This window comes from Capra hircus, chromosome 12, assembly GCF_001704415.2.
Source record: "Capra hircus breed San Clemente chromosome 12, ASM170441v1, whole genome shotgun sequence".
NCBI lineage: Eukaryota > Metazoa > Chordata > Mammalia > Artiodactyla > Bovidae > Capra > Capra hircus.
In genome coordinates this window covers 63,935,530-63,950,788 of record NC_030819.1, presented here as the reverse complement: position 1 = coordinate 63,950,788, position 15,259 = coordinate 63,935,530, and the positions used below count along the sequence as shown (strand labels likewise).

The 15,259-nt window shown below is 36.8% G+C and overlaps 1 protein-coding gene across 1 annotated transcript in view; it reads right to left on the bottom strand.

The window, feature by feature from the left end:
• COG6 (component of oligomeric golgi complex 6) overlaps positions 1–15,259 on the bottom strand; it is a 60,275-nt gene that overhangs the window by 22,936 nt on the left and 22,080 nt on the right. Inside the window, exons 9-14 of the mRNA XM_018056684.1 lie at positions 14,983–15,111; positions 14,814–14,905; positions 13,267–13,331; positions 12,072–12,163; positions 10,509–10,626; positions 145–276 (exon numbers count right to left, since the gene is read on the bottom strand). Coding sequence (XP_017912173.1) covers positions 145–276; positions 10,509–10,626; positions 12,072–12,163; positions 13,267–13,331; positions 14,814–14,905; positions 14,983–15,111 — 628 coding nt within the window. The remainder of the gene's footprint in view (positions 1–144; positions 277–10,508; positions 10,627–12,071; positions 12,164–13,266; positions 13,332–14,813; positions 14,906–14,982; positions 15,112–15,259) is intronic.

Sequence of the window (15,259 nt, the reverse complement as noted above, 5' to 3'; positions counted from 1 at the left end):
TTTAAATTAATGGGAAACGGTTTACTATTTGAAGGTAAAAACACTGAGAAGGGGTGTCAAGATACATGGGTTACAAAATGCCAGAATTTCAACAGAAGGTACATTAGAGGAGTAATGGTCATTAAGAGTGAATTTACAACACACCTGCACAAAATCAGCTTGACGGGCATCTAACGGCACAACTGAAGAATCATGAGATGCTAGAACTTCACGCAGCAACACGAGTGTCTGATTTAAGGCAGAACTTGGCCCAAGATCAGGCGGTGGGAGTTCAACCTAAAATAAAGGATGATCTATACACTGCTTATACTTTTCTACTAAACTTTAGTGTCTAAATAAATGTCAGTTCACAGTAAAATCATTCACATGAAAGATATAAAGCACTGGCTGACACATTACAAAAGCTATCATCTATCAATTGTTTATTCCCTATTGTACTAATGAAAACCACAGAAAGTGACACAAAAGTTTTTGTTAGGTTATCTCAGCATTAATATATCAGAAGTATAGAATTTGTACTTTTAAGATACAAAAAATTATGAGGAAAAACTTAGTAGTCTTTGAATTTAGGATTATATTTTCATATGGATTTGAAACGGCCTATTCTATTTAGCCCTAGTCTTAAGAAAAAATAATTCAGAGAGCGAGCAGCACTTCCCCAACTATAACTGAGAATCACCACTCCCTGTCACGCCCCAGTCTCAGATATTGTGGCTCAATACATAGAGGTTCAGGGTCTATATACTTGAAACTAAATCCCCCTACAACTGAGTTCCCTCACTGAGTTTATGAGTAATCTCTTATCCAAAACCAGACTCCCTTTCTTGTCCTGCCCTTGCTCCCCTCAGGACTGATGAGTATCAAAGAAAAGGGGAGACTGAAACCAAGCAGGACCCTATAGGACATTCCCAGGTACAAAAGCCCCTCCGTGTCCCCCATTTCCTGTTTGTAGAACAAAAGGCTTTAGTCTCCTATGCCTTTCCTGAGTTCCGAAGAACAGAAGCAAATGGTTAATGATTACGACAACAGACTCACAGGAATCCTAGTTCCTTCTGAAAAGATACAGGTAACAATCCAATGCATACTCTGAGTTGTTCTGGAGAAAGTAAGACCCCATCCGGGCAGAGAATGGTGACTACATGCTGATCACAAACACACAGGCCCCTGCTGGAACCAGCAGGTTAAGATTCCCAGAAAGTTACCTTATCACCAATAAAGTAATCAATAACCAATAACCAATCAGAAGGTCCACAAGCTCATCACGCATCCTAAGATCCTTTCCCCTAACATTGTCTTTAAAAACCCTGCCTGAAAGTCATCAAGGAATTCCTATCTTTTGAGCATTAGCATTGCCTGGCACTCTGCAAATAAACCCTTACTTTGTTCCAAACACCCATGGTCAGAGTTTGGCTTTCCAGCCCTGTGGGCACATGAGGCCCCTCTCAGTAACATACATTGAAATCATCGCCACATTCTATACCACAACCATTTCCTCTGAAAGTTTCCTCTTATCTTGCTTATTTACAGAATTACAATTTTAAGTCAATAAAATTATTCAAAAGAAATTTAAGAGTGCAAGTTAATGTTTGAAATGTCAAAAAAATTACAACTGTTTCACATATTGTATTTAAAATTTAACAAGCATTTTAGCTGAAAACATTGTTTTTGCCTGTTTTTCCTGGCAGAATAATCTGCAAGGAATAATGTAAATCTCGAAGTATTCCTCTTAAAAAGCACTTTTCAAATTTTAAGATGCAAACAAATGACCAGGGAATCTGGTTAAATGCACATTCTGATTCAGCAGGTCTGAATGTTAATCTCAGGTGCCTAAGGTTCTTCATCTCAGCTAAACTAATGAACTCCGAGGTGATGCCCAAGCTGCTCCTCCAAGAACTACAATTTGAACAGTAATAAGACATTCTAAACAGGAGTGATATCCAAGAATTTAAACCGAAATTTAAGGGACCATTTAGATTTTCTTTTCAGAGTGCTAGGCAAGTCAACCCTGCTTATTATTAATTTGATATGGGTTTCATTCACGATAAAACATACCCTTTAAATTAGTCCTGAATTACTATAGTGAAAAGAACTTTTCAGAAAATGTCTCTCTAACTAAAACTGCTATGACATTGTATCTTTTAGGGGATCCTTTAGATTTTGCTAGATGCACAGCTATGAATGTTTCAGGAGAGCCTGAGAAACAAGGGAGTACATATACTTGGCTACTGAAGTGCTTCAAACACTTTGCTAGGGAAAAGGTACATCTTTCAATAAAACAACATCCTTGAACTTTCCTTTAGCATACCAGATAAAGAATTAGCTCCCAAATGTGTCTTTTTAAAAGCAAAGAACGAATCATAAAAGAGTTCATTTCTGGCTATATCTTTATTTTAAAAGCTATTCTTCCTAACAATTTTATAATCCACTTTAAAATTCTATTAACAAAAAACGGGTGCTTTGGTAGTGAAGACCATTCTGCAATATGTGTTTTCCTCATAAGGCTATAATCTTCTTGGAAGAGATGAATGGTTTATAAGAGGCAGAATAAGATGATAATATACTTAACATAAAATATGGAACATTAAAATTTGAAGAAAGTAAGATTTTCTGAAAGAAACCTGAAATGGTTGTCTACATATAAGTAACACATGAGCTATAAAAAGTATCATATTCCAATCTCACGTAATGTTAAAATATCCCTAAATATTACCCAATTCATATCTAAGAGAAACATTTCAGGGCATAATTATTGATAATAACAATAAATAATAATAATAGTCATAAACCCATCCACCTAATCTCACATAGGCTGCAGTATTAATTGGTACTTAATATATTCAAATTACAATTCTTCCTTTCCCTGTTTTTATCCTATTCTGTTCTAGAATTTAGCTGGAAGATGCCACACTTAAAATTTGCCTTTCATTAACCATTGCATTTTCCTGCAACTTTCATTTTAACTTTATAAGAGAAATACAGTATTTAAGAACTTGGTGGGTTTTCTGAATGAAAATAAATCAAAATAAATGGATACCATTTGAGAAAAATAAGTGTGATCCTTCTTTCCCCGCATGGACAAAAATAAACTTCATGTAGATTAAAAATTCAATATAAAAGTGAAATTACAGAAAGACCTAAGAACATGCATTTATATAAATTTATTAAATAATCTAACACTTTCCCACTACTAGATATTAACTTTAGCATATAATAAATTCTATATATATTTTCTTGATGTGGGAAAGTTTTTCAAGTACGTTTTATAGCAAGTTCCCAAAGGAGAAACAATAGAGAAAAAAAATGTTAGATTTTACTGTGTAAACATTAAAAGGGATTTATCAGAATATACTACAGGCAAAATCAAAAGGTAAATGATGACATGGAGAAAAGATTTGTCATATATATGACACTTAATTTTCATAATGTATAAAAATATCAGAAAATAACAAGAATAAGATACAACTTAGTAGGAAAAGGGCAAAGGATTTGAAAAACCAATTCATGTGGTAATGATACTGACTGACTTTCACTTGCTGAACTATCCCTGCAATCCAGGAAGAAATCCCAGTTGGTCAGGCTGTATAATCTTTTCTAAGGACTTCATTTGTTTGCTAGTTATACTTTTCAACTCCAGAATTTCTTGTTGAGATTCTCTGCCTCTTGGTAGGTATTTCCACTGTGTCCACACACTGTCCTCCTGACTCATGTTTAACATAACTGTTCTTAAGTCTTGGCTGGCAGATGCGCCAGCAAGTCTTTTGCAGGAAGGTATCTGCTTTGAATGGGCCACATTTCCCTGTTTATGTGCCTTGTGATTTTTTGCTGAAAACAGCATTTGTTAACCCTGGAAATAAATTCTCCCCCTTCTCCAGGGGGTGCCATTTCATGTTACTATTTTTTTTTTTTTTAACTTGCTGTAGGCTATCTCTGTGCCAAGGATCAGGCTGAGATGTAGACTAAAGTTCTCAGGTCTTTCTGAGCCTGCTCCTTTCCCTGAACATGTGGTTACTTTTTAATTTTCCTTGTATATACTGTTGTTTTTGAATGTTTTTAATGTCTGACTCCCACCATGGGAAAAAGAAAAAATATTAAGCGGGTAGAAAAAAATGCATTAACCTTTGAAATCACTAGGAAGTCAATTTAGCCAAATGACTAATTTAGGGGGAGGAGTCTGTCACAACGCGGAAGTGTAGAAACAGTGGCCACCCTCCTCTTCACAACCCTGGGATGAGAGCACAGATCCCAGAGGTATGGAGGACAGGGTCCTTTTTGTCCACCCTGGCTCTACAAGCTGTGTGCAAGGCACTCAAGGAACAAGTGCACAGCTGCCCGCCACAGCCCTGGGGGTGGGAGACGGGAGTTGCAAGTATGCTACGAGTTGAAGTTGACCAAAATTAACTGCAATTTACAATCCAAGCCTTCCCCTAGAATTTGCAACTCTTCAATAGACTCCAGAGTTCCAAAATAGTTACACCGGACATTTTCTGCTAGTGCAGTTGTCTAAGGTGTAAAGACAGATTCCTGGTTGCCAAATTCCCCAAATTCCCTTGTTGCCAGATTCTCCCAAAATTATTAATCCTTGTATATTGATCTTGTCACCAATTGTATTTCCTGAGTTTTTGAAGTACAATCAGAGCATTCACAAATAATCTATTTCTTACTTTAAAATGTTTGTATCTCTCATTACTTTATCTGGACTTTTATTTAAATAAGCAGTTCTTGGCAAGTATTCTTGTTGTGTTCTTTCTTGACTTAAACAGAAACATAACACTTGTGCTTCTATGTTAATCATGATATTGGCTGTTAGTTTTATTAATCTTTATATGGTAAAGGAAGTATTTCTACTTTCTCATTTACTAATATTTTCCCTCAACAATTTAATTAAATATCTAATATGCCATCAAATTTGGAAAACTTAGCACTGGCCACAAGATTGGAAAAGGTCAGTTTTCATTCCAATCTCAAAGAAAGGCAATGCCAAAGAATGCTCAAACTACTGCACAATTGCACTCATCTCACACGCTAGTAAAGTAATGCTCAAAATTCTCTAAGCAAGGTTTCAGCAATACGTGAACCGTGAACTTCCTTATGTTCAAGATGGTTTTAGAAAAGGCAGAGGAACCAGAGATCAAATTGCCAACATCCGCTGGATCATGGAAAAAGCAAGAGAGTTCCAGAAAAACATCTATTTCTGCTTTATTGACTATGCCAAAGCCTTTGACCGTGTGGATCACAATAAACTGTGGAAAATTCTTAAAGAGATGGGAATACCAGACCACCTGACCTGCCTATATGCAGGTTGAGAAACCTATATGCAGGTCAGGATGCAACAGTTAGAACTGGACATGGAACAACAGACCTGGTTCCAAATAGGAAAAGGAGTACGTCAAGGGTGTGTATTGTCACTCTGCTTATTTAACTTATATGCAGAGTACATCATGAGAAATGCTGGGCTGGAAGAAGCACAAGCCGGAATCAAGATTGCTGGGAGAAATATCAATCACCTCAGATATGCAGATGACACCACCCTTATGGCAGAAAGTGAAGAGGAACTAAAAAGCCTCTTGATGAGAGTGAAAGAGGAGAGTGAAAAAGTTGGCTTAGAGCTCAACGTTCAGAAAACTAAGATCATGGCATCTGGTCCCATCACTACATGGGAAACAGTGGAAACAGTGTCGGACTTTATTTTTGGGGGGCTCTAAAATCATTGCAGATGGTGACTGCAGCCATGAAATTAAAAGATGCTTACTCCTTGGAAGGAAAGTTATGACCAACCTAGACACCATATTAAAAAGCAGAGACATTACTTTGCCAACTAAGGTCCATCTAGTCAAGGCTATGATTTTTCCTGTGGTCATGTATGGATGTGAGAGTTGGACTGTGAAGAAAGCTGAGCGCCAGAGAACTGATGCTTTTGAAGTGTGGTGTTGGAGAAGACTCTTGAGAGTCCCTTGGACTGCAAGGAGATCCAACCAGTCCATTCTGAAGATCAGTCCTGGGTATTCATTGGAAGGACTGATGTTAAAGCTGAAACTCCAGTACTTTGGCCAACTCATGTGAAGAGTTGACTCACTGGAAAAGACTCTGATGCTAGGAGGGATTGGGGGCAGGAGGAGAAGGGGACGACAGAGGATGAGATGGCTGGATGGCATCACTGACTCGATGGACTTGAGTCTGAGTGAACTCCGGGAGTTGGTGATGGACAGGGAGGCCTGGTGTGCTGTGATTCATGGGGTGGCAAAGAGTTGGACACAACTGAGTGACTGAACTGAACTGAGTAAATTTTAATCCTCCTCTCTGGTTATTATCTCCAATTCTGATGTTATATTTTAAATTTTGTCACTGCTTAAAGAATTGCTAGAAGGTTGTCAATTTTGTTGATCTTTTCAACAAATAATCAATTTTGTTTTTCTGGTTTCTAATTGATTATAGAAATGTACATTCATTTTTCCTTTTACCATTCTGCTTTATTATTCTCTTTTCAGATTTCACAATAAGAATGCCTCCTACATTTTATTCTATTCTCTTAGTTCCTATGTTTTCCAATTAGTAAAGCTTTGGGTAATACTCTCCTGTGCTTTTCCCATATTGCAATCTGGCTCTTGCCCCCACCACGTGAATAAGTCATGGATCACCTACATATTGACAAAGATAACAAACCTGCTGTCTCTTTTTTTAACAGAACTCTTCCTATAGTATGTGCCACCAACCATGCTTTCACCTCTATTCTCTTGGCTTTTCTGATAAAATCCTCTTCTCATTTGCCTCCTGCCTCTCCAACCTTCTTCAGAATCCCACCATCGTTGGGCTTACCTTCTTCTCTGAAATGCTACTGTTTCTCAAGACTGCGTCCTAGAAGCCCTACTCTCATTAAACATGATTCCTAGTGACCTCATATAAACCCATGGATTCAACCCTTTATACACAAAACCCTGTAAATCCAAATGCATGGCTCCCTGCTGGATGAGATTGACTATAAAGGAGGATATCCCACGTGTGTCTTGTCTAATTTATACAATATTGTCATCTTATCCCCTAGATTTTGCACTTTCTCTTTATTCCAGATACTTGCAATTAGTATCAATATTCCCAGGTTGGGAACTTAGGAATTATTTTAGAACTCTTTCCTCTGATTTAACCACATTCTATCAGTCACCAACTTTTGAAGACTTACCTTTACCCTTCAAGAATCTGTCCCTTTATGGCTCTTCCCTTAGCGTATGTATTTTCATAAAAACTACTTCAATGAAAATTCCTTCACTACCCTCTCTGCAACCTGACTTCTCTGTCTATATTCCATCCTGTCTCATTAAACAAAGAGTTACATATTCTTTTTGTTTCCTCTACTTAGGATAACCTCTACCCACCCCACTTTTCACCTATCTAATCCCTATGTCCTTCAAAGATCAACTCTTGTAACTCCCTCTCTGGAAAGCTCCCCCTCTGCATATGTATATTATTATGGACACATATACTCCTCCTCTAAAGGCAAAGGAAAAAAGGAAAGATACACCCATTTGAATGCAGAGTTCCAAAGACTAAGCCTTCGTCGTGATCAATGCAAAGAAATAGAGGAAAACAACAGAATGGGAAAGACTAGAGATCTCTTTAAGAAAATGACAAATACCAAGGGAACATTTCAAGATAGGCACAATAAAGGACAGAAATGGTATGGACCTAACAGAAGCAGAAGATATTAAAAAAAAGATGGCACGAATACATAGAACCACCACACAAAAAAGATCTTCATGACCCAGATAATGATGGTGTGTGATCACTCAACTAGAGCCAGACATCCTGGAATGTGAAGTCACATGGGCCTTAGGAAGCATCAGTATGAACAAAGATAGTGGAAGTGATGGAATTCCAGTTGAGCTCTTTCAAATCCTAAAAGATGATGCTATGAAAGTGCCACACTCAATATGTCAGCAAATTTGGAAAACTCAGCAGTGGCCACAGGACTGGAAAAAGTCAGTTTTCATTCCAATCCCAAAGAAAGGGAAAGCTAAAGAATGTTTAAACAAATGTACAACTGTACTTATCTCACACGCTGGAAAAGTAATGCTCAAAATTCTCCAAGCCAGGCTTCAACAGTACGTAAACTGTGAAACTTCCAGATGTTCAAGCCAGATTTAGAAGAGGCAGAGGATTCAGAGATCAAATTGCCAACGTCCGTTGAATCATCAAAAAAGCAAGAGAAATCCAGAAAAACATCTACTTCTGCTTTACTGACTACACCAAAGCCTTTGACTGTGTGGATCACAATAAACTGTGGAAAATTCTGAAAGAGATGGGCATACCAGACCACCTTACAATGCCTCCTGAGAAATCTGTATGCAGGTCAAGAAGCAACAGTTAGTAGTGGACATGGAACAACAGACTGGTTCCAAATAGGAAAAGGAGTACATCAAGGCTGTATATTGTCACCCTGCTTATTTAACTTACATGCAGAGTACATCATAAGAAACGCTGGGCTGGATGAAGCACAAGCTAGAATAAAAATTGCAGGGAGAGATATCAATGAACTCAGGTATGCACTTAGGTATGCACTCAGGTATGACACCACCCTTATGTCAGAAAGCAAAGAGGAACTATAGAGTCTCTTGATGAAAGTGAAAGAGGAGAGTGAAAATGTTGGCTTAAAACTCAGATCATGGCATCCGGTCCCATTACTTCACAGCAAATAGATGGGGAAACAATGGAAACAGTGAGACTTTAATTTTTTGGAGGCTCCAAAATCATTGCAGATGGTGACTGCAGCCATTAAAGAAATTAAAAGATCTTGCTCCTTTTAATTAAAAGCTATCATAGAAAAGCTATGATAAACCTAGACAGTATATTCAAAAGCAGAGACATTACTTTGCCAACAAAGGTCCATCTAGTCAAAGCTTTGGTTTTTCCAGTCATCATGTATGGATGTGAGAGCTGGACTATTAAAAAAGCTGAGTGCCAGAGAATTGATGCTTTTAAACTGTGCTGTTGCAGAAGACTCTTGAGAGTCCCTTGGACTGCAAGGAGATCCAGCCAGTCAATCTTGAAAGAAATCAGTCCTGAATACTCATTGAAAGCACTGATGCTGAAGCTGAAACTCCAATACTTTGGCCACCTGATGCAAAGAACTGACTCGTTGGAAAAGACCCTGATGCTGGGAAAGATTGAGGGCGGGAGGAGAAGGGGACGACAGAGGATGAGATAGCTGGATGGCATCAAGACCCAATGGACGTGAGTTTGAGCAAGCTCCCGGAGTTGGTGATGGACAGGGAGGCCTGGCGTGCTGTAGTCCATGCAGTCCAAGAGTCAGACATGACTGAGCAACTGAGCTAAACTAATACCCCCCCTCATGTGCCAGCATAACACACTGCGGATGTCTCCCATCAAACACGTGATTCTACAGTAAGCACTGATTTATCAGACTATTTTCCATGAATGGAAGTGCAACCTGAGACCGACAAACCTTCACTGTTTGCCCTTGTGCTCTCATTAGCAAGCAACATTCACAGTTTGTATCAGGGGTGAGGTTTTAGAAAAACTGTGTCTAAATAATAACTTATATAACCACATCTAAAACAAGGACTGACTGCCTGTTAGTAAACTTCTGGTGATACAGGAAAACACATAAGTGAAATACTTCATCTCCACAAATTCATGCTGCTTTTCCAGAAAATTTGAATCCTATGTTAGGGTCAGACAGTAGACTCTTAAGGTTTCCCTGAGCTTAGGAATGTAAAATCCAGGGCCTCTAAACTGGACTGCTACTGACAGCTCAACACCATACTATAAACCTGCGTCTAATATAACCAAGCAACTGGATAGAGCAGCATAATTTAAAACAAAAATGGTGATTGTGATACATCTCTGAAAAACCTGGGTCCTTAATAATGAAACAAAAACAAAGAAGGATTTGATTGTTATAAACTCATTCCTTAAGGTCTCACCAATTTACTTGTGCACAACATAATGCTCAATGTAAAATACTAGCTTTCACAGAACTCTTTCAGGTTTTTGCTTATTGTTTTGTTTTGTTTTCTTTGCTTTTATGGAATTTTTTTATTATCTTACTTGTTTCATAATTGTAATATGTAACTCAAAGGCACATAAATTCCATAAGGAAAAAGCTAGACCACCAGTGTAAAAATATATGCCAGCTGTCTGGAAAAAGTATTTACTAAAAGTTCCAGTTTTTCAATCTGTATGTCATTTTAGTCCTGACCTATTAAATATAGAAAGTCTGCTTTAATTACAAATTGTGGGCTATTGAAAAATGGTAGTGAAACTAGGGCTTTGAGATTCTACTTCCAACTATGACTCGATGTTATACTGTTCTAGGAACAGACTGTAAGCCTACATCCAGTAAGCCATCCCAAAATGAATTTTCTTGTTCATAGGAAGAACTCAAGAGAACACTAAATGAAATGGGAAAAAAACTGTCACCAATGGAAAAACAGTAAAACAGCATTTTTGAATGTGAAAGATTCACACAGTATAAGAACTGCATTTTTCAAACATACCTTGTCCATTAACTTACTGGCATGAAGACTTAAGCTGCTGAAGAATATTTTTTTGCTCAGCAAATGCATTTCTTCAATGGTAGTCAACAATGTAGTTGCGCTATTTCCAATAATGCCACTAAAAGCAAAGAATATTTCTGGTTGCAAAGCAGGTCTAAACAATTTAGCTCTATAACTGGGTAGAATTTTAAAAGATCCAGATTTAAATAAAAGTTTTTATATAGAATATAACCTGTGAATTAAAACAATTACTCTAGTCTCATACAGAAATGAGGTTTTTGTTTTTTTTTAGGTTAGGTGATGAACAAATGAAAGCAAACTACAGTGTTTTCAATATCTCATAATCTCTTAGAAAAGCAGCGGGTTAGACTAAACCCTTATGGCATGCAAATCCCTGTGGCTATTTCTCCGCTATTACAGTAAATGCATGTTTTGATTATCTGAAGATTAAAAGAAGATCTGCTTTTAATTTAAAGGAAGCCATTCCATCAGTAGCTCTATGGAGAAAATATTATTAATACTGAGCTTTTTTAAACAGAACTTATGCCATATCAGTAACACACCTGCAAATTATAAAGTATTATGATTATACAGCTGCCAAAAAAGTATCTTTAATTATGAAAAATTCGGTAACATTTTTAAATAACTACTCTACATCCTATAATTCTCAATTTTCTCCTACAAGGATATTTCTTAGACTTGTCCAGTGGGGTTTCTCATTTTTTGCAGAATGTAACACAACCAGGTATATAAAACAATTTCCAATTTTATTTTCCTATTCATGTACTGAAAGTGATTCTTCTGTCCCTGATACTGGCATGCTTGTAAAAAGTCATCTAAAGTGATTTTTTAATAGACTATCAAAAATATAGCTTGGAATACCACTGTTTTACCACAACTCACATATAACATGGTCTTACAGTGAGTGACATTTACAATAGGGCTCAAGTGTACGTATGCTGTCAAAAGATAGTGGTGAAAATGAATGTAAATTTTGGAATCAAAGATTATATTTTAGATAAGACAATGGTTCCTAGATAAGACAAGTGGTTCCTAATCAGATAAAGTCACTTTAATTTAGAGAAGATAAGATAGCTATTAATAGTACTTAGAGAAGATAAAGCTATGATTCTGTTTTACCACTAATGGAAAACTAAATGTTAAAGAAGAATTTATGTTATTTACATTCAGAATAGGACATTTTACTAATTATGCCGTTCTGAGTATAATATAGAGTTGCTTTAAGTGCCATGGATCTCGAATACAGAAGGACTCAAAAAATACTTCTAATTATAGACTTATACTGCTATATAAGCTGTGCGTGTGCAAATGTGTTTGTGTGTGTGTGTGTGTGTGTGTACAGTTACGCCTGGAAAAGAAAGGAAAAAGGAAATGACGGACCTCAAACTACAACATGTATAATATGCAAATAATGACTCACATGGTGTGGAGGTTCACTTAGTCAACAAACAGAATACACACACACACAAATACTACACTGTGTTCTAACTGAAATGAAGTATGACATGGGATGTAATGAGCACATTTAACCATTCCACTTACCTGATTGTGTGGTGGTAAAATTTGAGGAGGTTAGAAATTTTATATAATAAAACTGCCCCAGGTTCAGCAACTATTACTTGTTCAATTCGAACCTATTAAAACATGTGACAAAAAATTAAACATTTCTTAAAAGTGTAACTTTTTCTTCATTAATCACATGTGGTGTGAACAGCATTAAAGAGATTAAATTTCATGATTATAGAAATCACAAACTTCCTTCTAAATAAGTAATATCTGAATATTAAATCAGAGGATGGTAAAACAACACAAAAAATTTAACACAGGTATACTCTATGAACAAATGATCCATTACCTACAGAATTTGGCTCAAGGCAACTGCTATCAGAAATAATCAATACAATGAGATCATCTGGAGGTTTTTTAACCAGCATATAATGGAATTTTGTTCAGCACTAAACTGCAAAGCAGCTGTTACATGCCTAAAATTATCAGTAAAAAGGTACTGCTCTATGAACCAATAGTAAGGGGAAAAAAAACGAAAAAAGTTTTACCTTTAAACAACTAAACTAAGTTTCTTTTAATATTAATTAGAGAACAGGAAAGCAGATGGATCTTGAGTTGGCTCCAACATATTTGTCTAATTATAATACTACCAGGGCAATATCTCAGATCTAGTTCAAAATTAACTTGAAATGCTCAAGATTAACTACCGGGAATCTTTCTAATTAAAACCCATCCTTCACTAATCTTTCCCTTACTTCACATTCCCTAACTAAAAAATTCAATTTAAACTACACTGAATGTGCTTACTTACATATTACACTACATCTATGCTTAAGCTGCAGAAAACATTATGTCTTCTTGTTTTCTAATTAGATTCTAAACAGACATTGTATTTTCTATTCCTTTTACATCTCTGCAGCACTTAGCAGGATAATACACATGCAGGAGATGTTCAATAAACACTTTTGAAAGCATTTAGATTTTGGAGTATGTTGTAATACCAATGAATATGATCTGCTAAAATATTTTACATTATAAATACATGTAATAGTATACAAAAACCTTGCATAGAAAATTGGCAATGATTATTTTAAAATGAGTTTTATTATCCAACATTAATATGTTAATTTGACAAAATTACAGCTCAAGTTGTTATTTATTTAAACTCCAAATAAGGCAATAATTTAACCACATAACATATATTTGATATAATATATACAAAGTATTTTACCTTTAGAGGCCTGCACACACCCTCAGTGATATGGCCAACAACTTCTTGAATATTTTCTTCAACACCTACGGTTAATTATAACATAACTGAAATTTTTTTCATATTGCACTGTTTCACAGAAGTACAAAAAAATCAACAAACACTAATACCTGTGATTAATGGCATTAATGATAAACATGTTAAATAACCATTAACAGTACTTTATTAAGTTCAATATCTTTTAGGATATTACTACCTATATTAATATCTGAACCTAAAGCTCTATCAATTCATTTGACTGTTGATTAATGAAAAAGATTGTGAAATTAATTAACTGAAGGAGGTGATGAATAGATGTATTAGGATCTGTTCCACAAACTCCTTATTCTAGGCAGACGTACTAAGCACACAAACTGCAGGTATAAGATGGAAAACACACCTTACAATTTAATGGAAACACTGACATTTACTAAACACTGACCACTTATCAAGGTCTGTACCGTGTACTTGCACATGTACAGCTTGTAACCACCTTCATTGTCACAGATGGAGAAACTGAAGTTTAGAAGAATTCATGCCATTCCCACGGAAGAACCTATTTCTAACTCCAATTATTTCCTTCCTGCCTCTTAATGCGACCTCTCATGTATACTTTACTAACAGCTTTTAAGAAATACATTCTTTTAAACTCAGTTATCAGAGTAACAGAAAACAACTTTAAACAATGCAGACTGTGTGCCGATCTATCACAGACGCTGAATCTAGTCTGAGTATCAGTGAGGAGGTTGAGTCCTGCACCCATTTGCACACAGGCCTCTCCTGGAAGGTGACCTGATGAACCAGCATGGTGTGGGGCCGCGCCATGCCAGACAGGCAAGGGACACCCCCCACAACACGTCCCTTCCCTTCCCATCAAAACCAGAACATCTTAATTATCCACTAACCCCTTCTATCACAGGTATCTCAAGACAGTCACAACTAAAAAGACTGGAAATTCTGCAAACAAATGTTAGCAACTCAAAAATAATCATTTTTCTTCTTTGAAATTAACACAAAAATTTTAAGTACATTCAGTACATAGGCAATTATTCAAAAAATTCTGAAACAGTTACATGAGAATGAAAAAAGGGGCTGAGTAGTATTAATAGAAAAGAAAGAAGTAGGAGCTTCAGGACCTTAAGAAAAGTCAACGAGCCTGTGTGCTTGTAGACAAAATGGAGACAACATCCCCTTTTGCCTTTAGAGGATAGTGCCGTACAAGATCTGAGACAACATACACCAGGCACTCCAGAGGCACCTCGAAAGGGGAGCAGAGGGGTCCTGGCTCACTAGGGAAGGCCCCAAGGGTCCGGTATAAAAATGTTATCAGTTGTGTCACAAAATGACAGTGATGGAGAAGAATTCACTGGAAAAGGGGAAACTAGAGAAAGGAAGACTAATTAGGCCGCTTACTGAATCACCTGGGGTAAAGAGTTTATTTCCATGAAAAACAGCAGCGAGAACAGAAACAGAGAGATCCTGTGTGACGTGCTACATCTCAGATGAGCAGGAGCCGCCGGCTGACCCACCTTGTGTAGTCACATGCTTCAAAAGAGCTTCAAGGTGTTCTTTTTCAGAAGCGGTAGCTTGGTGGAGCCAAGCCAACATATCTCCTACGTATCTAATGGAAAAACTAAATGTTAGTGAAAATTTCCTTCAGAAAAACACTGAATACCCCAATACTGTCTGCTACCATACCTCAAAGGGTCATGGGAGTGCATTTCAATGGGTCTAGGGGTGCCTCCTGGGCCCCCTCTTGTAAGAGCATCAATGAATCCACGAACCACTGTACTTCTTCTGGCTGTTCCAAACTCATCTAAGGTATACCTAGAAGAGACAAGTTATTAACAAACAATTGTTTTTCTTCCTAATGGCTGTATCAAACTATTCATGCACTTTCTCAGATAAGCTATCTAACACTTTTTTTTACACAGTTCTCTCAAGCAATACTGCTTTAAACAACAAAAAATATTTA